Raw genomic sequence first — 25557 nt, forward strand, 5'->3', positions numbered from 1 at the left:
TTTCATTATTCATATTTTATGATTCTTTCAAATGCTTGTAAAAAAAAACAAAAAAAAAAAAACAGCCATGGTGTGAAAAAAAAGTAATTTCTTTCTTTCTGTGGTAATATTGTAAAATGCAGCACTGACACATTTTTTTGAGGCAAAAATATAAATCTGGCTGCACAGCAGTTCACATGTGCAGATGGTCCCCACAGCATGTAGACAGTCCTATTTAAATGTAAATCAAGTTCTGGCATTTTCATGAAATGGAATTAATCTATTCCTAAGATCACAGTGCGTTACGTTTTATTGTATATCAAACGGTCAGTATAGCAATCATAGATTTACCAAAACCTCTCCTGACACGTATGCACCGCTGTTTAGCTTTTATGGGATTTATGGAAGGTTAAGTGATGACACAGAGTAAATGCAGCTGCACTTTAATATGATTTAATTAATTTAAAGACATGATGCTGTATGAAATGATTGTAGAGTTGTTATTAGTCTGACTAGCATGCTAGTGGGGATAAATAATTTGACAATTACAATATAATTAGTATATTCAGTGATGATAATGATGACAACTGACCATATCATTTATTTAGAAATGACAGAAAGTATATTTATTACTGATGTTACATGGTTTTTAACAAAAGCCATATTTTACAGCAAACATTTTGACTTGAAAGCACAGGTGTAATGAATACTAATGTCTCCGTTCTATTCAATTGTCCTAAAATCATGACATTCACTGCTTTACACAGAGACCACACTGTAGGGCTGCAGAAAAGTCCTCCCTTTATACCACCGCTGCATTATTACACAGAACTAAATGATCACTTTGTTCCACTGTGTGATTATCATGGCATCCTGCTATCAAAAAAGGCATGACGAGTGTGACGTTTAACACGAGTGTCTGCCTCTAGCATGATATATAACATAGCGTCGGCAGCACTTTCTTAACAATAACAAAGGCATTACATGTCAATCGCAATCATTTGCTGATCTCGTCCTCTGCCCGGAAGGTAAGGAGCTGCTTGAACTTTTTGTTTTCCCTGTAAACAGACATTTACAGCTTCTGTTCTTTTTCTTGGAATTAGTTTTTTGAATTTCCCATAGTTTATGTTTTAGACAGACCTCATTACAGCGCTGATACTACCTCCTGTCCTGGCTCAGAGGCCAGACCACTCTCCCACCTGTATGATCAGACGTTATATACAAAACGGCGCATAGGCATAACAGCATGAAATTTTTAATCTTAAGCAGGCAGTGTAAATGTTGTTACAGTGTTACAGTGAGCCAGCATGCACAATACCAGGAGCCTGAAACTAAAGCAGCTAAATGGAATTCAGCCATCACTATTTTTTATTATTCACACTCACACAAAGTTTGTGTCTATGCATGATATTGAGCAACTTCCCCTGCAGCTTATCGATCACCAGCCTGAGACAGATTTGAGTGCTGAGTTAAATAGGCACCTCCTTCTCACAGATCCAAAAGTTTTCCTTTGTACATGGCAAATCATTCCAGCCGTATTCCAAATCAAAGTGCTTTATTTCTCCACAGTCTTCATCATAGCCTTTATAGTTGTTTGGCTCCCCAGATTTCCAGTAGCTGAAACCAAACAACAATGATAATTTTAACAGTAAAAAAACAAAACAAACGAACATCTAGCCAACGCAAACCTCAATCCAACATTGTTATTGTTATAATAAAATTTGGAGTCTTCTCAGGTACCCTTAGTGTGTCAACACTGCAAAACTAATTTTACATTTCTGGGATGGTTTACACCAGCAGCATCAGAAAGGCTGAATATTGCAGCAAATGATGCAGTGATGGGATTCTTAGCTTTAAAAAAAGAGGTTAAAAGCTGCACAGATCTTTCAACTACTTTGTTTGAAACACGTTGAAAGAACTAACTGACTCATGGTTTCCATCCCCACAAAAACAGCACAGGATTTCTTCCTCACTCACTGGCCTGAGTGCCGCTCAGCAGCAGTGCATGTTGCTGCCGGCTGGTGGCAGGAGGATTAATGTAGACGACTAGGTTTCATCAGTAATATTACTGTAATATAGCAATAAATGAGCAAAAGAAATAAAATTAGTTAAACAGAAACAAGTGAACAATATGAACCTTGTGATCAGTTCAGTCCCGTCCACCCATCTCCATACACCCTCTGTCTCTGTGTCACTCATTCCAATCCATGTGAGCTGTTTGAATTTTCGCGCAAAGTCCTTGTTTACAGTGAGAGAAAGAAACATATAGAAACACAACATACAGAAGAGGAACTAACTGTCACAATAACGTACAGGATAATGTCATTTCATGTGGAGTATTTGATTAATTAATTGTGTTTATTTTTGACTTGTTGCAGCCGTCCCCAGCATGTCAATGTAACTGTATTTAAATCAGTTTTGCAACTTGTGAATTAAACCACTTAAATACACCGTGTTGGTAACTGACACTGAAGATGATAATATAGGAAATCTGCTATTTCAGGGTAAATGTTTTTTTTATTTATTTGGGAAATTTTAAAATGTGTTACAGCTGTCCCTGGTTTCCCCTGTTTTGTGGCGCACCTCTAATAATTGAGAGAGCAAAGAAAATTAAGACAAAAATTTTAATAAAGAGCTCTGGCTTACGCACCTGTTCTTCCTTGTTGTTGATGATTATCAGGTCTGCGCCTCTTTGCAGGCAGTCGTCTCTGCTGTCTTGCCAGGACTTTTTCAGTGAAGAAATGTAATAGAAACTGTGGTGGAAATAAACCCATCCTTGTCTGGAGTAACTATCTGTAGAGGATAACAAAATAACAAAACAACTTTCAAATCTCAGTAAAAAAAAAAAACAACAAAAAAAAACATATAGTTCTGAAAGGATGTAATTAAACATTTTTATGATGTTGCTGCATATGTTTTTATTTCCATGTCATGGAGGATGTTTTGTCTTCATACTCACCAAAGATATTCAGCTTCTTCTTCAAATCATCTCCTTCTTTAGTCAGATTTTTGATTATGGCCTCAAAATCTGGTATCCTCTCATCAGAACTACCTGTAAGAGCAGAGACAATCTGGTGCTTCTGTTGTTGAGCCTCAGACTCCCACCATAGACATTTTTGTCTTTTTTTGAGAGGGACAAAAGATCTTAACTGGGGGATAGCAGGTCAACAGTATATGCCACATAAAACACTGGTAACCTGAAGATGAATTTGAAATGTAGCGTGGAAATGTGTCAAGTTTTTCCAATTACAAATATGTGGTACAAACTGTGTTTTGGATAGGTTGGCTTTTCAAATATTTAAAGTTTTAAGTGTATAAGGGCATTACAATTTTATTTTTTTTAGTTTTTTTTAGTTTAGTTTGTATCTTATAAGTTGTTGCAGCAATGTTTGAGTTGATATAATTTGTTGAACAGTTTGCTGCTCAACTTAAGCATTTTAACCACTTGAGAAGTGATTTATCTAAAAAAAAGAAAAAAAAGAGTCTTCATCATCCATCAATCTGTATATATTTAGAAAACACTTGTGTCATATGATTATCTTAATGAGTTTGTGGTTCCAATCTCGGGTCTTATAATAATTGCAGGATGAAATTAGAGAGAAAATGTAAGGTAACTCACAGAGAGCAAGACGTAGAGAGATGTTGCAAGTAGCCTGTAGGATACATAGGACTCCAAAGCCCACAAAAATGAATCTGTAGAGTCTGTCCTCTGTGTGCAGAAATCAAACACATACATGCAAAATCACCATTATCATTATTAGGCAGCCAGGCATTGTGTTCTTTGAGCTGTTTTTATTTCACCTCTCACACATTGTCACTTCATAAAACAGACTGAAAAATTTACTTCATACGTAGTTTGTTGTGTAATTATTTCTGAATAAAAATCTCTTTCTGATTCTGACAAAAATACTTAAAGTTACTTACTTCTAAATGAAGCAACAGGCTGGTTTTCATAGTTCAAAGTCATCTTAGCCTCGTCATTGAAGATAAACCTATGTCAAAATATTTGATCCAACAAAATAACACTTGTGTTTTCTGAGAACTGCACTTATCTTTAAGCTGCTTCCTCTTTTTTCTCTCTGTAAGTGGTTACCACAGCACAGGGTTCTTATCTGCCTGGCATTGCGCAACTTGTTAAGAAAAACTCTCAAGGTCATCAGGAAGCACACATATTCAGAATTTGTAGGTGCTTTTTAACGACAGTCAACACAAAAACAGCTTTTTTCATCGGTTTATATGAACATACAAAAACACTTGAAGACCTTTCCAGCATGGAAAAAAAGTTACATGAATGAATGAAGGGGGGGGGGTAATTAAAGAAATAATAACAATTAGGGTAAAGAATATAGTAGAAAGGCAAACGAAAAAACACATTCTGTAAACAAGGATATTGGATGTAAACCTACACATGGAGACAAAGGGAGGTTGCTAATTACAGTACTATGTGTGTCTGATATTTATTCACACAAAGTCAGGTCTGACATATAAAACATATACTATCCATTTTGTCTAGTTCTCATTATGTTACAAGAATTTCAGTGAGCTTCTTTTAATTAGATTTAATTAATTTGTACATTTTATACCGTACTTAAAATTAGTATTCTTCTGGTGAAAACCTGTAAGCACCGAATCAGAGTTTCAATAATATTTAACAGCCTCAGACATTAAAATAGTGCAACTAGCACTTTAAGTGCAGCTTAGTAGTAGTATTTAGTATTATGGCAAAGCTGCACATAAGGCAACTAATTTCCACAGACAGAAACAGATAAGCTTTCACAAGCACATACTTTAATAATCAGCGTTTCCGTTGCTGTCTTGAGAGTTCGGTAGCTGAGTATTAAAGCCACTGTGTTTTCATAAATTCACATAACTAATTTTAATTCCACGTTGTTGTTGTTGTTGTTGTTGTTGTTGTTGTTATTTTAATTCCAGCTGTTTTAATTATCATAGAATGTTGTGCTAAATTATCATCGTATATCCCAGCCATCTTCGACCTGCCATAAAAACCTTGTCTTCATGTGTTAGCTGAATGGATTAGCCTGTCTATATTTCTACTGTCCATATTTCAAGGTAAAGTCACCTAAAATAACATTATAACACATTCATAATTTTATCAAATGGTAGTATTGTTTAATAGCTTTTTTTGTTAAATACATAATAACTTATACATTTTTAAAAAGGCTTACTGTTAAGGATGACCATGACTATATCCATGATAAATTTCATCTGATTTTAGTGTACACTGTAGAGGGTTTTTTTTTTTTTTTTTTTTTTTTTTTAGAAATTTACAGGGAATGCCAGGTCAAATGACATAAGAGTATTCATAACTTCTTTGGATTAATTTATCATAATGCCCCTTCAGTTTCATAAGGTGGGGGACAATGACAACAGTGTGATGCAGATAAGGTTTCATGTTATATTCTGTTGAATATAAGTTGCTTTAAATCAATGGATTATGCTGTCAATTTTGAATATGGTTATACTGTAAATCATGTGTGTGTATGGTGTTTTCAAGTATTGTTTCAGGTGACCCTTTTTAACTTTGTGCACCAGCCATTCTAAAGCTACATATAAAAAAAATAAGTGCATGGTCTTTGAATATGGGTTTAATAACAGCATTCTGCTTGTCAAACAGCTATTTGACATTTTGCCATTTTTGGACTTTTGTATTAATATGATGATTTTAAAGAAAGGTATAGTATTCCTATCTCCCAACATGAGCATAGCTGTCAACTGACATTACATCCTTATCACACTGCTACTTAAATATTTACGACAATATCACTTGAGCCAGATACAGTATTACTGTGGATGGAATTTCCATATTTGACCCAAACAATTTGATTGATTGTGATTATTTGCTTATCATTTTACATTTAGAAAATAAAATTGAGGTCGCTCTCATATGCCTCTTTCAGAAATTCAGATCTAAGTACATATCTTAAGACAACATCAAGCTTAAAAATATCTATTAAAAAACGAACTCAAACTAATAAGGACGAACTTTTCAAAATTATTGCGAGATCTCGCAAAAGTTCCTCCTTATTTGTTTTTTTCACCCATCAATTTTTTTTCTCCCCCATGTCCCTTAAGGGGCTCAGTAAGTTGTAAGATTTGCATTTAGTAATAGTTTGAGTTCGTTTTTTAATAGATATTTTTAAGCTTTATTGCACAACTAATTTCATTTTATTTTGTTTTTATTGTATTTTACTCTGCGGGCTTTGAACCTACTTACCTCTTATTATTTTCCTTTTGAAACCTTTATTATTGCCCACTGAATGTACTGATTTTAAAATGTATATGTGTACTGTATTTATGTACAGTCCATGTGTTAGACGCAGTGACCAGCAGAGGGCGGTACGCAGCCGTCTAAGGGAACTTCCGGAAACAAAGCGCAACGTCCAATCAAACAAGACCTCAATTTTAAACTAGAGACGATAGTTCCTTCTCCTGTGACTGAAACCCACAACAAACACTAAAACTGACTCCGCTCCTTGGGCTAGCGTCGGGGCTGTGGGTTATACGAGACTCTTTCCTAGCTGCTCGGTAGATTTTGAGCTCCAACTGTCTCTCGTCGACAGCTGTTTGATGGGAACCCAGGAGGGAGAGCGAGGTAAGGCGAGCCGACACTGAGCTCCGCTCCGGGGACAGCTAGCGACACGTAACGCTAACGCTAATAAAGCTAACGTTAGCTGCCAAGTTATCTTTTCTTTCCAGCCGTCACCGAGCCTGTCTTAACATGTACATACATATTCAGTGGAGACACGTATTTAATCAATGGTTGAAGAAGCTCACATGTTAATATTCTCTGTTAGTGTTTCAGTTAGCAAACAGACAGAAGCAGCGGTGTTAGCTAGCTACGTTTGGGTTAACTCAACCGGCGAAGTTGCGGTGAAACAAGTCAGAGGTGATTTTAAGGTGGCAGGTAACTTTGGGGAAGAGTTTACTTGTTGTTTTGTCATCCCAAATTCGTGGACAATGCCATTATTGTTAACAAACGTAATGTTACGCTTCCTCAGCCAAACCAGTAGTCTTTAACAGTCGGTAGTGCAGTCAGTAGCTGGTGTGAATGAGACAGAGATGAGTCCCCGCTCTGAAACTGAAGTTTACCGCGGGTAGGCATTCATGATTGAATTAACATCATGATCACCAGAGGAGAAACCCAGTTAGTAAATAAATAATTAGTGAATATCACCACAATGAACTCCTTATTAGCAAATTATTCGGCTCACGCTATTTTGTTAAGTTTTCTGTCAAACTCTTTCACCACTCTATCTCTGTTGTATGGAAATACTGTCGTATAATACATTTAAATTCCTGCTTACCTTACTGTTGGATATGAACAAGACTATTGTTTTTTTCCTACAGATTGGGTAGATGTGGCAAATGATCTACTCAGCAAGTGTCACATAAACGTAAGGCTGAGGAAACTGACAGACTGTGATGCAAATGTTTTCATTACTCTGTATGAAAACATCTTGGGGGAGAAAGTTCCAGGTAAGGACAAGCTGCAGATCTAGCTAGCAATAATACTCGCTGTTCTCCATTTCTAGCTTATCAGTTGTGACTCTTTGCTGTTATTCTTTGCCTTGTATGATAGCAACAATTGTTTGTAAGATAAGCAAAGCAATTTCACTGAATAAACTGACATTTCTCATCATCTGACATTTATAGACCAAGTGACTAATTGATTCATATGGAAAATAATCAGAGTAATTGAAAAACACTCAGGGTTAACAAGCTGTGAGGTTTTAGTTTAAAGCATAATTTCCTGAGTGTGTTTAGTATGTCAGGAATGCTTCCTAAGACCATTAAACATGCCATCATGAGACTCTTAATGTTGCTGAGCCCTTTCCTGCATTGTTAAGTACAGGAAAGAGCTAAAGTAAAGGCTCAATGTGTTCAAGGCAGTGTGTAAATGCATTTTGCTGTTTGGCATTGTTGTGTGCATTTCATTTTTTCTGCGGTATAATACATGCTTTTGTTATTTATATGTGTGTGTGTACGTGTGTGTTTAGATTACATTGCAGCACCATGCAGTCAAGAAGATGACATCCATAATGTTCAGTCTGTGATTGATTCATTGTCCCTGGATTACCTTCAGATCAGTCTCTCGCACATTACAGGTATGATAAACATTTTCACTCTTTACAACCGTATTGATTCAATCATGTGCCTGCATGTATAAGAGAGGAGCAATTGTAATTGATTGGAAATGGTCAAAACTTTCACCATCAAGTCACTTAATTTAGGGCTTCATGAATTCCCTTGTTTCCTAAAGAGGATATGCAAAAACACTAATGAGTATTGACTGTAATTATAAGGATGGTTGTTTGTTCACAGGAGAAAATGTTGTCAGAGGGGACAGAGAGTCTATCAAGAACCTCCTGGAAATCTTTGATGGCCTCCTGGAATATCTCAAGGAGGAGATAAGTGAGGAGTCACAGAATGGTGGTAGGCAGATTAAATTTGTCACTTTCTTTGTTTGCGATTAAAATGCATATTATCTGTCAAGTCATAGTCATTTATAAGCTGTATTTTTACACACAAAATGTCTTTGTTCATGTCACAAATTGATTGTTTTTTGCAATTTTTAATCACATGTTTAAAGGCTTCATAATGGATCAAAACCTTCCAAAAATAATTTTCAGAAAGATTTTTGCTTTAGCAAGTCAGACACTGGTGCCATGTCAATCTTAATTAAAGAACATTAATAACAACGGTGCACAGCAAAATACTTGCTTTTTTATGTTAACAGATATTGGAGAAAAAAGCATTACATTATCATAACTGGTAATGATATTTAAACATATTCAAACGTTGCCACTAATATACAGTACTTTCATTAGTGGCCTTGTAGACTAGTGGCCAGAGAGCCACTGACATGGAAACCTTTAACACTTGGTGTTCTCAGTTGGCCTGAAAGTTCTACTTCTCCTTTTTTTTTTTACTGATTGAATCTCTACTGAGGTGAGATTTCCTGTCTGTCCTTCAGCATGAACTGAATATACTGTGTCCTAAAACCAGCTTAAGACCAGCTGCTGGTGCAGGACTTTATGGAGAACAGTCAGCCCTCTTCATTTGGCAGAACTGAACGTGTCTTTGTGTGAGAGGGCCGTCCCTCACGCTGCTGCCAAACAGCAATTAGTAGTTAATGACCACCGAGCCTGTACTTACGAATGATGCGACAAGAACTAATCCAAATGTCCTGAATATGGAATACAGTAATTGGTATTGAGTACAATGGAAGCTAACAGTGGTCTGTTTACTGTCATGTGAATGGTGAGTTATTTGGGGCTAAAATCTTTATTAATTTAAACTGTGTCGACATTGGTAGAGTGTAGTGTCTATCTTCACCATCTAACAATGACCAGTTGTGCTTCTGCTTCTTATTTTAGTCAGTAATTGCTCTATTTGGCTTTTGAGTTTACTTTTGTGCTCAGAACTACAAGATGGCCTCCATTGTTTGTCATACCTTTTTTTGGCTGAGTCTTTTAGGTTTGTTGTTTTTTTGTTGGTTTTTTTGAGCATTGAATTTCCACGGCAGTATATTGGTGACATTTTGTTAGTCAGAATTTGAATTAAGTCATATGTGTTTGTTCCTCTTTAAAATTCCTTGGAATATGTTGTAATCATGTCTGTCATTGCTTCTGTTTTTTTTAATAGTTTGTTACTGTTCATGTCATTTTCAGAGGAACTGAATGACAGTCTTAATGAGGAGGTGCCTGGTGCAGCTAAGGAGCCAACAAGCTGCGATGCCACTGAGAAGAAGGATACTAATCTGGAGGGAGCATCTGTGTCTTCCAGTGGAGAGTAAGAGCTTCTCCTAGATGCACTGCACATACTCTCCAAACTCTAAGAAAAACAAAATGCATTGAAGATAAATTATAAAGTTTTTTAATATATATGTTAAATCATCTTTACTCAGTGGGCTCCAGTTGTTGAAGTCTGTCACTCTGATTTATATTATTTTGAAAATAGGGAAGGTTATCATTTACATGCACACAGTAAATCTTTATTTGTGCATGGTCTGAGTATGATGAATATGTTCATACCAACTAGTTCACTGACAAACCACGTTTTTTGTATAATTTTCAAAAAGGGTTTTTTTTTTAATGAAAATTCTGCCTTTCTTTAATAATTGGCAGTTGAGATTAAAATGGGGGAAGAGAGGATCAAATGTGTTTATCAGACTCAAACTTGGTACTTTCACCATTTCACACCCCTTGCTCTTTTCCCAAGAAAGGGCAAAGCATTAAATTAAATTGAAATCTCCAACAAGAGAATAATAACTCTTCTGTTTGGGTTGATTGCCCCTCATAAACCAAAACATTGCTGACAGTCAGGTTTGTCCCGCATGACTGTGACCATGTCATTTTTACGTTCCCCGAGTGGCCTGGGGGATGAGGGGAGTCACAAGAAAATTCAACTAGGGAAAAAGAAATAAAGCAAAACCAAAATATAAGGATTTTTTTTACAGAGAAAATATTTACAACAACATAGCACATAGCAGTCATTATGCCTTAGAGCAGATCCGGGCTGAACATCCTGTTGACACAACAGCCAGTTAGGCTAATTTTCTAGTAGTAGTGTAAATACTATGAGTTTAGTGTGTTGTCAAATATACAGACATAAAACATGGACAACCCTGCAGCTCAGTGTGGTTGCCAGTAAAAAAAATATTTAATAAATTTTCATGCTTGCAGGTTTTGGCATGGCTAGTCATGTTTCGGAAACACTTATAGCAATTAAATATTAGACTTCTGTATTGTGGTGGTACTGTAAGAACCAGAAGAACCACTGACACAGTCTGTGTCTGAGGAGCAGTATGTCACTGTTAAATAATCAGTGTGTTCACGCTCTGCTGTGATAGTTTTAAACAATATGTTCATGTGCTGCATGGTTTACAGCAACACTGCCAAAAGCCAATCAGTTAAGGCTTAGATATGGAGAAGTCAAACTTAAACATGCAGGACTAATGATTTTTATGTCTCTGGTGTTTTGTACTAATTGGCTTTGAATCCATTGTGGTTCGATTATTTCAGAGCAAGCATGCTGAAGCCATTTTAATATACAGTAGCACTTGTGTGAACTTTTGATAAATGATGTGTCTTATCATTCAGGTCCACTGTCAGTAAACATTCCCTCAATACCTGGAATTCTGAGGGGATGGGATCAACTAATGAGCTCATCGGGCTGGGAGTCTCAGCACGCACATTCACACCCAAACAAGAAGGTAAGACGCCCAAACAGAGCCCATTTTTACTCATCTCAGTGACTCTTACTATATTTGGACAAAATGCTGTGTTGTCTTTATACATACATACATAACATAATGTAATGTAAGTTTTCCTTGTGTTTTGTGACCAGAATGTTACATTACGATGTGTAAGGAGTTCATGTTCCTGTAGTGGAGGATCTCACAGAATAGTCTTGCATCTTTTGTTTTTCTGCACTTATTAAAGTTGTTGGCGTTGTTGTCACAGTAAACAGTTGTGACTTAACTGGTTATGTGACTTTGCTGCAAACCACAAAAATATTCTGAGGCAATTTAATATCAACAATAAGTGTTCGTCAGACAAGGCGTCACATTGTCTGCTCAAAGAGAAAGACTTACAGTCTTGTTTCTATTCCATCACATCATGTTGTCTGAAGTATAATTTATATTTTGATTCACTGATTCACTCATCAAATTCAAGTTTTTAAATTTGTTGTTGAGGGGGCAACTAACAATAGTTTTCAATATGATTAATTTGTCCATTATTTTCTTGAATAACTGTTTTGTCAATAAAATGTAAAAAAAAATAGTGAAACGCGCCAAGTGAGCCCGATATGACGTCTTCAGATGGTATGTTTTAGAGTTATGGAGTTTATTTTCATGTGGAACAAAGAAAATCATCAAATTCTCACATTAAGAGGGATAAAACCAGTTTCGCCTCTTTGCTTAAAAAAAATTTACAAAAACCATCATTTGAGTATTGAAACAGTTGTCCAGTCATCTTCTGTCGAAGGACCAGTACATGTATAGATTAATCATTGCAAGTGTAGCAATAGCTCTTTGGCTACAAAGGCGTTCCATTATTAAAGACTTTTAAATTGTAACTGTTGTAACTCTTTCAATAAATCTCATGTAAAATCTCCAAGGACTTGCTGTCCCTGCCCAAACATCAGACATAGTCCCCACCTCTGGTCCTGTGGACACCCAGGATGCTCCACTGACTGAGCAGCTGCCTTCAGCCATCGCCCTGCAGCCACCCAACCAGAGCAACACCCCCCACAAACCCGACACGGAGCCAAACTCACCCAGCCAGTCCCCTGAAGCTGCAGGCCTCAGCCAGGGAAAAGCAGAGGAGGAAGCCGCTCCTGCAGAGGTAGTCTTATAATGCAGAATGATAAGGATCATTCATTTCTGTTTAACAGTCAATTCACCTCTTATTTGCATGCAATGAAAAGACATGCAAACTTTATCTTCCCAAAGTTCTTGCAGTCGTACCAGCAGTGCAACACAGTCTCTCTCTGTCGCACACAAATGTTTTTTCTTACGCTTCCTATTTTAGTGATTTAGTGCAACGCAGCAACGAGAAGAGTATGCTGACTCAAACAAACGGTCAGACACAAAGTGTTGCCTAAGTAATAAGTAGGGCTGTCAGCATTAACGTGTTAATTGCAAAGTGATTAACACCCACACATAATGTGCTATTTATTTTTTTTGTTAATCGCATTAATCGCTGGCTGACATTCCTGCCTTTAAGAGGCTGTATTGGTCTGATTTCTAAAGCTAGAGTGGTGATACTGGTATCTTTTGAAACAAGAAGCCCTGAGGAATCTGATGGTGCTAGTTAGGGGGCTGAATATTGGTCTCAGAGTTAGGCAAAATTTTGGCGATGGAGAAACAGCACTGTCATGTCACATATGTCCTTTGAAGGTTGACCTCAAGATTTAGGAATGAAAATGGCTTCTGTAGGTAGCCATGAGTCTCCCCTTCACAGACACGCCCACTTTATGCTAGTCCTATGCAGTTTTTTGCTGACATTTGATTCTTAATCAAGTCAGGGTGAGACAGGTGAGAACTGCTTTTTCATGTCAATATGGATGTCAAAACTGTTCCAAAATGCAAAATAATTGCATTGAAAACTTGATTAAAAAATGCTATTCATTGCAATAAACTATTGAAATTCTGCGAGTAATCGCAGTTTTTTAAAAAAGAAAAACATAGTAATAATCATTTGACAACCCTTGTAATAAGCATGTGTGATCTTACAATTACCATATTATTTATATCTCAATAAAACTACTACCTTTCAGACTTCCAGACCTTTCTCAATAACAATACCGTACTCACTGACAAAACATCTGAAGGGCCATAAGAAGTGAAAGTCTTGACTGTCTGCTGTCCATTAGCTTTGAGGAGACACTTTTATTTAATGTGGTCTTATTTTATGGATCAACTCCTTTACTGGTCTACAGCCATGACCAGCCACACCTTCACTGTGTTTGAGTAAGCCTCAGCCAAGGCTTGTTTTATGTACCTAAACCAAACCCTGATCTTGGTAGAATCAAAGGAAGTTCTCTAACCAAGGTAAAGCAGTACCTAACTCAACATAATGCTACAGTATTTAAAAGATGCGCTTGTATTAAGTTCAAGAAGTTTTTTTTATTTTAAGGAAAAATGTTCTTTCCCAACAGAGACACATACAGTATACATGTATTTATTACTTTTTTAAGGATATTTCTGAAAGCTTTAAGTGCCTTCCGACTGGCTGACACTCTTAATAGCACGTCTTTCTGACATGCACAAGAGCTGATTTTGCATGGGCACTTGCACACACAAACAGCTTAACCTATGGCCTGATTCTGTAACCGAGTACACAACAAACAGCTACAGAAGATTTTCTTCCTCTCTCTTTTGAGTTACTCAACTCATTGCAAAGTATCAATATATCCATAAAGCCTTTTGTCTGGTCTCTGGTTGTGTGCTGTAATGGATGATTTTAGAAAATGGTCTTCAATGAGCTGCTGATTATGTTTAGTACTGAACTGTGTCTCTCTGTAGTTTAATGTTAATCATCTTTTTTTCCCTCTCTCACTCTCACCGTCCCTCTCACACAGACCTCTAAACCAGCTGCTGAGACCGTTGTTTCCAATGGACTCCAGTCTCCTCCTCTTATCCAGTCTCCTGGTGAGTAAAACAAAGTTGTACTGTCATTCTTATTATGATCAAAATGTCAAGTGGTTTATCACAGATCAAGGGATTAAATACAACTGCTAGCACTCAATAGAGTCGATAGTTCTGACTGATTATTTGGATGACAGTGGACTGCCAGGGCAACTAACAAATTGTACTGTTTATTTGGTATGCTATGTGATGGCTAACAAGTGATTTCCACCTTCAGAGTGCAGTGTAACTTAGTTCTTGATGTCATGTTTTTCCCCATTTCCAGCTGCAAGTGAGACGTCTTTGTCCATTCAGCACAGAGCTGGGACAGAAGTGGAGGGGGAGACAATAGAGGTAAGAAAGCAACAAGCCTTCGCTTGTACTGATTTCACAGCAACCTCAAAACCATGCAGACACTGTACTGTTTAAGTATTATGTCATCTCCAGCAGTCCTTGTAAACAACCTTTACAGTCATGTTTTGACCTGTGTGTGTGTGTGTTACGCTGTTTGCTATGATAAAAAGGGCAGACACAAGATAATAAACTGACATATACAACAACATACGGTGTACACTGGTTAGGTGTGATATTATCAGAATCTTTTTGGCCATTGGATCACGTAAAATCTCTCTTAAGTGATTTTCTGTGCATTTATCATTTAGTCATAACAAAATGTAAAATAAAATGTAAAATTTGGAGATCGTATTGTTGTGTGTGTGTATGTATGTATGTGTATATATGTATATGTACATATATCTCCGAGAGGAGAGCATTTTTTTATGTATATAAATTTACAGTAAATATACATATCAACCTTGCTAATGTATCTGTCAGATTCTAGTTTAATCATCTGATTTCCACATCACGCCCATTCTGTGTCATGTATATATCCATGTTATTAAGGGTGATGGATTGATTTAATACACAAGCGCCACATATTTCTGTTGCTGTCATGTTTTCATTTTCTGTTTTGTGTTACTTTATGTCGACCAAGTGAACTTAATTTTTGTGTATTTTATCTTATCCCAGCCGACTAACGGGGGTCCCAGGAGGGTTTTATTCCGCACCAAGCCAGACGTGCTCTTCCTAAACCTGCAGGATGAAATGGCGGCCACAACCCCTTCTCCACCAGACACTGAGGAGGAAGACCAAGATGACGAGGAGGATCTGCGTTATACACCAAGACAACCAGAGAGAAGGATGGATCACAGAGACAGGACAGGCCTTAGGTAAGACAGGTGGAGTTTGAGGTTTATTTAATGTCATTGTGTAACACAGGGTTGCACACTGAAATGTAGTTGTAGTCCCTTTCTGCTACATGAGAAAAAAATAACAAAACAGAACAGTAGTGCATTCCTATGATCCTTTTTTTTTAAATTAAATTTGCATCAGGAGGAACATAAACTGCACCAGCAAAAGCAGTGGTGAATTCTCTGGGCAGATAATCTGACCGGCCTTTTAACATGAAACATTTTGGCATCCTGAATCTTAGTTCTTCCATTCCACTTTCCTGCAACCAAACATCTACAAGGAGCAGGGTGTGCAGTGGGGCAATCCTGGGAAAGTTGGGTCAGCCTAGCTCTCAGGTCACACTACCTGCTGCGGTGTTTGGTCCGGCTGGTTTCGCTGGGTGGTAGCAAGATGCCGTGGACAGTGATTGTCTCAAGGTCCACTGCACTTCATCCATTTTTCTAAAAAGCTGACAAGTTTTTCTCTGTCATAGGCCATGTGTGAGTGGCCAGAGAACAGCAGGAAGCTACAGAATAAGGAATAAAATGGCCTTTATTGACAATATTTTTTGCAGGGATAATGCAGTGATGCTTATTTTGTTAACTATCTCCACTGTATGGTGTCTTTGTATTCGTCTCCATGAGCAGTAGCAGGTTAGAGGAGGGAGATGTGCAGGAGCCTCTGTCGTATCGCAGACAGAGGAACAAGCAAGCAGAAGAGGAGCTGCATCACCTGTCTGAGAACCTCTCTCATCGACTCGAGGAACTCGATCAGGTGTGGTTTTTTGAACAAGGTTCCAGCATATTGTCATGAATATTTCGTTTCCTGGTTCTTTTGTCTGTTTCTGCATGTGTCTGTTTTTTTGTGTGTGTTTTATACTCGCAACAATGTGTGATGTGTAATTCCTGTAGATGCTCAAACGAGTTCTGGGTGAAAGTGGGGAGTCCAGTGACGTCAGAGAAGAGGACAAGCAGTCCCACCACAGTGACAGCATCATGGAGTGTCGCAGGACGCCCAGACAACACACGGGTAAACACACACTTTGGCTAGTTAAACACACAGTTACCACATTCCTGATCTTTAAAGAGTCATGGATACAAAAATACAATGCATTGAATTGTAACATTTATTAGTTTCAGGAACATCTGATGCTGAACCCACCCATCAGACACGCTCCTTATCCCCTTCCCCTCCACGGGTCCCTCATTCCCAGCAGGGACAGTTAGAAGGTGCTGTGGCAAAGGCCTTGAGTCTGAATGATGGGCGACAAACCAACCTTGCAGCTTCCAGTCATTCACGGCGAGGAGAGTTACACCACAGAACATCTCACAGAAAACATAGGAAGGTATTATCAGTTAATGTTTTCTTGAATGTTTTCCCTTTAACAGAATATACCAATATATATGACATCAGAAGTTCCCTTTATGCTACTTTAATGAATTTGCTTTGTGTTTTTCTTGTATTTTAAATAAATTAGTTAACGACATATTACCTGAATAGAGCTCAGCAATAATTTCTACTATGCTGAAAATATCAGAGCTTTTGCAGCATGCACAATAAATAAAAAATAATAATCTAAATAAAATTAAAACGTCCCTCTCTTTCTCTCATTCAGTATCTGGAGAATAAGGCTTATGAGGAGGAGCTGAAAAGATATGAAGACAAAGAACGGGCAAATCTAGACAAAGCACGCCTGAAAGCCCAGGAAGCTGTAAGTCATTAGTATGATGTCTCGTTAGAAGGGTACACTTTAGACTGCCCTTTCAGCCCTTCCCTGCCTCTCTCTGAATCACATCCCTGTTAAAGTCATAAAAGTAGAGGTTTTAAAATAAAATGGTTACAGTACATTTGTCAGGGCAATTATTTTTGTTATTTCACAAGCAGATGTGGCTGTAGAACATACATCAAGTCATAACATATTCAAGACTTTAGGATGCATTCACACAAAAATAACTGTCTCAATATTCAATGTGCACTGTATATTTTATTGTAATTTGCACTTGCACAATGTAAATGAAACCTCATTTGTGGATATGGTCTAACTGAAAGTGAAAGACATTTTTTTCTCTCTTAACAGAGTGTTTTATCTGTAAACACTAATTTACCTCCAAAACTTGGCAAAAACTTGGTGCAAAATGGCAAAGGGGACTCAATCCTGCTTTATAGACAACTATTAAACAAGCAATTATGTAAGAACGTTACAGAAAAGGCCTTTAGCAAAGAGGATTATGAGGCAACATGGAAAATATATTAAATTACTGAGTGCTCACGACTGTTTGCAACTTGTCCCGGTTTTCTAACACTTAAGTTTGTCTGTGTGTGCATGTGTAGGAGCGCCAGTACAGAGAGGCCATACTGAGGGATGTTTCCGAAGTTTCTAGACTGTCCCCGGCTAGAACGAAGGCCCAGCATGGGTCACAACGTAACACACAGACCACACCAGCACGGAGACGGCAGGAGGCCTCCAGGAAAGCGTCATCAAGTAAGTTAAAACGTTTATATTTACCACATGGAACTTTCTATTACTTTACTAAATTGTGTAATTCTTTGTATTCAAAATGCTATCTTTCTGCAACACAGTGGCATCTTGCAATATTTCAGTGTAATATTTCTCCCTACTAGGGAGCAGAATCATGCTAATTGCGTATTTTTACAGCTTTATTCTAATAGAGTTCCTTATTGACAAATTAAATGTTATTACTTCGGACTGGCACTTCAACTCCACAGAAAACTGTACAGGATTGTTTATCATCATCTACAACTGCATATAAACGGTCCATCTTAAGGCACATCTGAAACTGTGTTTGTGGCCAATTTCAGACTCATGAAAGTCAATCATATCTAAGACGGCATTGACATTAGGCTCCTCATGTCTCTGATGGTTCCTTTGACTCTGGGGCCGAGGATTCAGAAACACTTGTTTTACTAGGCTTTGAAGCTGGAGCCTTGGCATTTCCAGACGCTTTGTCCTTCGGCCGAGGTTTCTTCTTGGGCGTTGCCTTATGAATGTTTATATTTCTAGCTTCCGGCTGACTGGCCCATTTGCGTTGATAGCTGCAAAAGTAACAGCTCTGGTAGACTATGAAGTAAGGACCACGAGTGTATTTGGTACAGCGGCACTTTCTGTCGCACATTGGGCAGTTCTTCATCAGCTGCAGGATGGCCTCTTCATCAACAATGTGCTGCAGAGCTGGTCTGTTATGGGGCAGAAAAGAGAGATGAGACAAACGTGTAGCGGTTGTCTGATGAGGACACATGAGCTGTATGGAACATTGCTGGTGGCAGTAACAAACAAGGTGTTATTATAGATACATTAGCTGTATTCAAAACCGTCCCCTCTTTCATTCACTCACTATTCACTATGTAGTATGTATTAAATAGTATACTACATAGGGAATTTGATACCGATCATGTAAACGGCATATTCCACATGATTAGTCAGAATTAGGCCTTTAGCCAGATGAAGCATTTTGCAAATAAAATTATTATTATAAATCATCAACTAGCCAACAATTTACAAGGCTGTGGGTTAGAGATTCATGCTCAAAAGTAAAGCCCACATTTCTGATCGGAGGGAAAAACACCTACTGTAAAACATTACGAGAGAGTAAGATATCAACATGCTTTTTGATATGCACAAATTTTGCAAAGCCAGCCTTTTCAAGAAACATGGTTGAAGAAGCAAAAGAGGAAGGCTGTGTTTGCACGGTCGAACAAGTCTGCCATCAGTGGTAAACTAAGAGGGGAAAAAAAACAACTTTTTTGATTTTGATGCAAACAAGGACGATGTCAGGCAACTTCAACTGCACTAGGTTTTCATATTTTGATGCAATAAATGAACTATTAGTGCACATGTCGAGCTACACTTAATTGAATAACTGCTTTTATTTAAAGCTGAATGTTTTACCTGACTCATCAGAACTGAGAGAATGATCAGTTATTTGCTGACTTACTTCTCCACAGTTGCAGTGCATATCTCCGCTGATGCATCTGTGAAAAAATATCAGTATGGTCAGTCAAAAGGGTGTGTTGTGGTTAAAAGTTGTATGGAAGAAAAAAAATTAAGAGTGGACTCTATTGGACAACTTTTAATACATAAGCAGCAAATATATCACCAGACTAGGAAACATATAAAAACTTGCTGAACAAAACTTGTTTTGGAGTAGAAGAAGGAATGAAAACTGTATTGTTTGTAACAGCAAAAAAAGCAACACTGATTTGTTCAGCAGATGAACTGCCAGAGATTTTTATACCTGATTTTGATGTCAAAAACACTTCCTTTGTGGATGCAATAGATCTTTGTAAAAACATGCCAATGAAATGTCTTCATTCAAATCATCAGGGGCTTATGAAGCAATACATAGTCTCTTTTGTTAATAATTACGCTTCATGCTTATTTATTGCTGTCACTTTATGAAATTAAACATGCTGATGAAGGGCTTAGTCTGAAACACTTGAGCACATTAAATATTTTCAACAGAAGACACTGCTCAGACTCAGTACACAGAGTTCACCATAAATGGACGCAGATGTTACGCCGGTGGACTCACTTCATATGAGTACCTTTGTGTCTTCCTTAAATCTTAAGACTTGTCATCATCAAAATGCTTTGCTCTCACCCACGCTGCATCAACAAGCTCACCACATGAACACAACTTATAGTGTTATGTATTTATCATCACATGTACCTGTAAACCACAGTAGAAAGTGAAAATCATCTGCAGACTCACCTGTGCTTCTCACTTGGTCTGGGGGTCTGTCCATTGCTGCCAAGGTGTCATGCAGCTGAAATATGACATAACGTAGACACATTTCAGACATCTGGTTGCAGAAAAATGACTTGAAGTACTCCACTACTACAGTGGCAGGAAACTCAAATATCCCACCACTCCCTTCTTTGGTCTTCAGTGCCACCATTATAGATCCAGTGTACAATCCTCGTACATATTTCCTGTAGAGCTATCAGTCAGCCTGGGCATTTTGTTGTGAGTTTCTAAGTGTTTTTGAATGTTGTGACAATAGGCTAGCTATCTACTGATATCTTACCGCTAATGCAGACACGTTAGCGCTTCCAGCAGCGGTCTGGTCCGCGGGACAAACAGGGTTTGGGACGGCTGTAGGCTTCGGATGGGTGCAACCTTTGTGGTGGATCAAGTCATCGGGTGAAAAATGGTCGCTGCATACCAATATACAGCGACGCCGGAGGGTCTTCTTCGGAGTGTCTGGGTTGATTTCTAGAGCACGTAGCCATAACTTGTAGCGTTTCGGCTCGTCTAACGGGAGCTTGTGAAAACTGACCGCAGACCAAGTTTTCTGTTTATTGTTGCAGTTGGGAAATGAACAGCGACGACCCATGTTTTACTGTCGATCGGTTGTCAACAATGTCAAAAAAGCAAAAGCTAGCTTACCCGAGCCAGCTAACATTTACAGCTCGGCCGAGGAGGACGCCATTAATGTTTACATCCCGCACTGTCAGGAGCACGAGCCAAACTTCCTTCTGCGCGGTGATGCGGTTGGTGGGTGCAGCACAACGCTGAAGTTAGCTTCCGATTCAGCCGCAAAGGCGACATTTAGGATGCTATGCGACCGATTCTTTGCTTCTTGCATCTTTCATTGTTGTGAAAGCACGTTAAACATTTAAGGTAAAACCACGATGCTGGCTGAAACCAATTTTCCACATCTGTGAAAACTATATTCTATTTGTAATTCTATTCGGAATATCGCGCGCAATGCACACTGGGACATGTAGTCACTGCTGGCACCCTCTGTGTACCGCCCTCTAAAGAATATACGCTTTCATTGACTACTTCACCTTCAACTCTAAGCATCATATTGACTTACTTATACATTGAGAACTATAATTGGCCTTTTATACAGAAATAAGAATTATTTCCCTTTTATATACAGAAAAAAGAATTGTTGACTCAGTTTTATTAATCTGTTTTAGATTATGGGCATGTCATATACTGGGAAACTGTCACCTCTACATTAAGGTCACTTGATGCTATATATAACGTAGCCCCAAGGTTAATAATCGGTGACCCTTACAGCATCCACCACTGTCATCTTTACCAAAAGGTTGGCTGGCTACATTTGACTGTAAGGCGGGATCAGCATTGGTTTGTACTTATTTATTTGCTTCTTTCCTATATGTCATCCCTTTTAACTCTAAACTTGCATAATCTTGGTACTTGGGTGCAGAGAAGCTTGTTGTTCCATATTTCCCAAATCAGAACTGAACTAGGAAAAATTTAATTCTCTTGTAGTGCACCTTATACATGAATAATCTGCAAAGGAACTTAAATTTGGATGCTCTTCCACCATACAGCTGTTCAATCTTGTTTTTAATTGAGAGTAAATGTTTTCGATTATACTTCTACACCATGACTCGTTTGTTGTCCTGTATTTCTATTTTTAGATATACACATTGCTGTTATTGTTTGTTGTTTTATGCGATTTTATTTATGTTTAAACTGTTATTGTTTGCTTATTGATTGTTTAAATGTCTTTGTTCATGCTTGGCATCATTGAAAAGGGGGGTCTCCCTCAATGGATTTTCCATGTCTTAAATAAAGGTTTGAATGAATAAATAAACACTGATTGGACATCCACATAAAATATGGAGATTTTCCCTTAAAATAATTGAACTGTCTTGTAGTATGGTGGTAGACTGAAAATTCATGTCAATTGCTGCTATACAGATGCAGACTTCCTTTTATATCCCCTTAAAACATTTGGAAATAAAGATATTATAGTCTTTATTGTTACAAGAAAAAAAAAAAATTAAAAACAAAATATGTCATGTCAGTGTGGTTTCATTATATTGTCAATGTTATGGTTTATGCCCCCCCCCCCTCTCCAGTGAAGGTAAAAGAGAACGAACTCCTCCCTGTGCTCCTGGAGGAGTTACCCCACCTTCACATCTCCCCCCACACCCTGGGTCGGATGTGGGAGCAGCAGTTGCAGCAGGTGGACAGACTCCATGCCGCGTCTTCCTCTCATGGTCAGCGTCGCAGCAAACTCTCTATCCAGGTAGGACTGTGGCCAGTACAAGTCTGTCACGTGTAGTGATGAGAAGTGCTGCAATGCCTGACTTTCATGGCTCTGCCCTTTTAAAATCTGGAATGTAAGATTTGATGGATGGATTAATAGACGAATGTGAACGTCGGATTGTCTGCCAGGTAGAGGAAGCCCAGAGGAAACACGACCTGCTGGTGGAGATCGTTCGTAAAGAGCAGGACCACAACAGGCGTCTGGTGAGCATCAACATACAGTTACAATAGATGTTTAGTCTGGTCACATTTTTCTTTGAAACAAGTACGCTAAAAATGTTTCCCTTCCAGAGGGACTTCAAAGAGCGCATCCAGCAGCAGAAGTCGACTCAGAACAGACTGAGGGAACAGAGGCAGCAGATTGCACGCGCCAAAAAGTACCACAGCGACTACCACGTCCAGCACCGCGCCCGCCTGATGAGGGCACGCACCAAGGAGGAGAGGGTGCGTAGTGAAGGACTAAGGCTCTGATTTAGGATTACTTACGAAATTTTTATCTTTTCATAAACTTTTCAATTAATTTATTAAATGTTTTCTACATAAAATGTAAAAAGATTGAATATACCATAAAAAGTATTTTTTCCAGAGCTTAATCATCTCAAATTCAGTCATTAAGCATTATTATAAAGTTAAAGGTCATATTACAGACTATGTGATCATCTGATATTAATCTTATGGGTGACGTGTGTGTGTGTGTGTGTGTGTGTGTGTGTGTAGATGTTTCGGCAGCTTTTTGAGGAGGGTTTGGAACTACAGAAAGTGCGGTTGAGAGAGCAGAAAGCCCACGCCAGGGAGCAGCGGCTGGAACATCAGAGACGACACGAGGACCAGATCAAGTCCATGGAGAACTACTACAAAGACCAAGTAGGACACAAACACATGGAAGTACACTGCATCACTAAATAAATGTACACCTTATCTTGGAAATATGAAATCAGGACCTTGTTATTACGTGATGAGGATCTCACAATTATGAGAAAAAATTTCGTAATTCTGTGAAAAGATCTCATACTTAGAGATAAGGTGTCATTTTTTTATTCAGTAAATGCAATGTACAAAATCACACACTCATATAAGAATCAAGAAGACACACATAATTTTGTATTGTTTTAAAAATGACTTTACATCTGCTTGTAACTTCCATGTGAGCTATAACGTGTTTGCTCTCATTCAGTTTTCACTACTAGCTGAAAAACTTGCACAAGAGCGACAGGAGATCCAGGTTCGCAAAAAAGCTCAAGAAAAGGTAAACCTTTTACTTATTACGTACAATTTTAATCCTCTTACAGGAGGTTTCTGGACAGATTTGTGTGACAACACGTGCATTCAACATGTCTTTAATCACACCTAGAATGCCACTAATCACCAACCTGAATACAGTTTTATGTTACAGAACAAACTGTTTTTACTCAATCTGGTTCCTGATCCTCACATCAGTAAACCTTCTTTTGGAATTGTATTTGTTCAGGCTCATTTCCAGCTGCTGTTGGATCTAAAGCTCCAAGGATAAATCTGTTATTCTTCAAAAGTAAATTAATTGCCAACTATTTCTATTGCTGATTAATCATGTCAAACATTTGCTGCCTCCAGCCTCAAAAGTGTGAGAATGTGCTGCGTTTCTTCATCATTTGTGAAAGTAAATGAAGAGTGTTTGGGTTTTTGACTGTTGGTTCGACAATTATTTGATTAATTGTGAGAGTAATTGTTAGATGCAGCCTGGTTAGGTCTGACCAGGTTTGTTTTTCTTTTCATCTTTAGTCTAGGAAAGACAATCCTGAAACCTTTTTGGGTCAGCTAAAACGTTTCAAACCACACGACAGTCAACATGCATGCAGCTCATCAATCTAACTTTATGTCATTGTCATGATTTGAAACGATATTGTCCAGATGATGAGTTTTTCCCATGAAACACATAATAAAACATTGAAACACTTTTAATGAAGAACCTTAACCACTCGTGTTGTTTTGCAGGCCCTGCTGAAGATGAAGCGAGAGCTGCGTTCCAGGATGGAGCGTGAGATCGGTGAACTGCAGAAGATCATCATCCAGAACGACGAGGACGATTATTTCCAGGATCTGGAAGTCCAGAGGCTGCGCAATCGGGTCCAGATGGCTTCCTTCCAGTACAACACTAGCTATCTGAACTGACCAGAGAAACGAGACACAGGGTTAAGCCTCGCTGAATCAAGGCCTCATTTACACCAGAGGAACGTGCTGCGGAGGACTTTGTTTCTGTCCTTCACAGCTAACGGTACGACGTTTTGACAGCTGAACGGTACGGTCTTTTTCAGCATCTTCCTTCAGATTTGCACAGAAGAGGAAACTCACATTTTAAGAACTTACAAAAGTCCTGATGATTATTAATGAACTGAACACACTGACAAAATGTAGCTATTAGCTAAGTTAGCTAACTCTTCCTCTTCACCTCAGCTGCTATACCTGAACTTAACGACACCTTGGACCAAGTCCTCTTCTTCCATGGGTTTTAGTACTTGATAACTAAGAATGTTTCAAATTGCTCCTTCACTGTGCAGTCTTTATGTGCTGATATTGTAGCAAACAGTTAGTAAAAATGTTCTTCCTCTTGCCAAATAGGGACCACAGATGCAAAGTTAACAAGTTTGAATGTCCCACAATGACAGATTTTTTACTTAAATTTTTTCCCCATGTATATGTTCGATGTCTTCCTTTAACGATTTAACCATGTCAGTGAATTATTTATTTTTTAACTTTAACATTGATTTTTAATTATCCTGGTGTTGTGCTGTCTGATCACCAGGGGGCGATGATAATCAGTCTTTGTGACGACTTCTCCTCAGCTCCATTGAGATTGTTTTTAACTCCCAACCACAACTAAACACATGGTAGTTTAAAACCAATACAAAGGGTTGCGATGTAAAAACACCGTCTCCTGATATTGTCATTGTTTCTAATGAGTACACAAATGCCCCGTCATCATCCTCCATTAAACGTGTTGCTCACTCATCTCCTGGCTGCCAATCACAGTTAAAGGTTTGAGTTATTTGCATGAGGTGCAGATTGTATTTTAATCAGGTCTAAGGACTATCCTAACAAACTAAAACAAAGTATCAAAATGGTAGTTTCAGTTTGGCTGCAGATGATACAATAAGGTGTTCTGGC

General features: G+C 38.2%; 3 protein-coding genes across 5 annotated transcripts; 1 reads left to right on the forward strand and 2 right to left on the reverse strand.

Moving 5' to 3' along the window:
* Positions 1 to 578: 578 nt before the first annotated feature.
* On the reverse strand, positions 579 to 4049 carry LOC121942469 (CD209 antigen-like protein C). Of its 2 annotated transcripts, XM_042485684.2 has the most exons (6): positions 3904 to 4049; positions 3599 to 3688; positions 2939 to 3031; positions 2630 to 2772; positions 2117 to 2217; positions 579 to 1596 (listed from the first exon to the last, which is right to left on the reverse strand). In XM_042485684.2, the coding sequence occupies exons 1-6, from the start codon at positions 3944 to 3946 to the stop codon at positions 1449 to 1451; spliced, it is 618 nt and encodes a 205-aa protein (XP_042341618.2). In that variant the 5' UTR covers positions 3947 to 4049; the 3' UTR covers positions 579 to 1448. The 2 variants fall into 2 exon arrangements, with proteins under 2 accessions (XP_042341618.2, XP_042341619.2); XM_042485685.2 differs by lacking the exon at positions 2117 to 2217.
* A 2323-nt stretch (positions 4050 to 6372) lies between these two features.
* Positions 6373 to 25416, forward strand: LOC121942174 (centrosomal protein of 95 kDa-like). Of its 2 annotated transcripts, none has more exons than XM_088075638.1 (21): positions 6373 to 6592; positions 7348 to 7476; positions 7998 to 8105; positions 8323 to 8433; positions 9672 to 9792; positions 11103 to 11215; positions 12151 to 12350; positions 14089 to 14158; positions 14421 to 14488; positions 15164 to 15363; positions 16012 to 16138; positions 16276 to 16393; positions 16498 to 16709; positions 16980 to 17075; positions 17696 to 17846; positions 22227 to 22396; positions 22546 to 22620; positions 22708 to 22860; positions 23134 to 23280; positions 23591 to 23662; positions 24388 to 25416. In XM_088075638.1, the coding sequence occupies exons 1-21, from the start codon at positions 6568 to 6570 to the stop codon at positions 24562 to 24564; spliced, it is 2643 nt and encodes an 880-aa protein (XP_087931764.1). In that variant the 5' UTR covers positions 6373 to 6567; the 3' UTR covers positions 24565 to 25416. The 2 variants fall into 2 exon arrangements, with proteins under 2 accessions (XP_087931764.1, XP_042341245.2); XM_042485311.2 differs by having other exon boundaries at positions 6374 to 6592; positions 12124 to 12350.
* LOC121942175 (THAP domain-containing protein 5-like) lies at positions 17329 to 21168 on the reverse strand. The gene is made up of 4 exons (XM_042485312.2): positions 20411 to 21168; positions 20095 to 20149; positions 19318 to 19354; positions 17329 to 18559 (listed from the first exon to the last, which is right to left on the reverse strand). The coding sequence occupies exons 1-4, from the start codon at positions 20717 to 20719 to the stop codon at positions 18232 to 18234; spliced, it is 729 nt and encodes a 242-aa protein (XP_042341246.1). The 5' UTR covers positions 20720 to 21168; the 3' UTR covers positions 17329 to 18231.
* Positions 25417 to 25557: the final 141 nt, after the last annotated feature.

Source organism: Plectropomus leopardus, chromosome 3, assembly GCF_026936395.1.
Source record: "Plectropomus leopardus strain MGB_pleo_1.0 chromosome 3, ASM2693639v1, whole genome shotgun sequence".
NCBI lineage: Eukaryota > Metazoa > Chordata > Actinopteri > Perciformes > Serranidae > Plectropomus > Plectropomus leopardus.

What these genes read in the sequence shown, in the direction of transcription:
- LOC121942469 (XM_042485684.2), bottom strand. Translation starts at nt 3,946, where the DNA reads ATGACTTTGAACTATGAAAACCAGCCTGTTGCTTCATTTAGAA. An exon ending in GCCTGTTGCTTCATTTAGAA is followed by an intron (nt 3,689 to 3,903) that starts GTAAGTAACTTT and finishes TTCTGCACACAG; the next exon opens with AGGACAGACTCTACAGATTC. An exon ending in GGGACTGAACTGATCACAAG is followed by an intron (nt 1,597 to 2,116) that starts GTTCATATTGTT and finishes GTTTGGTTTCAG; the next exon opens with CTACTGGAAATCTGGGGAGC.
- LOC121942175 (XM_042485312.2), bottom strand. Translation starts at nt 20,719, where the DNA reads ATGGGTCGTCGCTGTTCATTTCCCAACTGCAACAATAAACAGAAAACT. An exon ending in CTAACGTGTCTGCATTAGCG is followed by an intron (nt 20,150 to 20,410) that starts GTAAGATATCAG and finishes GTCATATTTCAG; the next exon opens with CTGCATGACACCTTGGCAGC. An exon ending in TGCACTGCAACTGTGGAGAA is followed by an intron (nt 18,560 to 19,317) that starts GTAAGTCAGCAA and finishes GCCCCATAACAG; the next exon opens with ACCAGCTCTGCAGCACATTG.
- LOC121942174 (XM_042485311.2), top strand. Translation starts at nt 6,568, where the DNA reads ATGGGAACCCAGGAGGGAGAGCGAG. An exon ending in TGGAGGGGGAGACAATAGAG is followed by an intron (nt 14,489 to 15,163) that starts GTAAGAAAGCAA and finishes ATCTTATCCCAG; the next exon opens with CCGACTAACGGGGGTCCCAG. An exon ending in GACGCCCAGACAACACACGG is followed by an intron (nt 16,394 to 16,497) that starts GTAAACACACAC and finishes AACATTTATTAG; the next exon opens with TTTCAGGAACATCTGATGCT.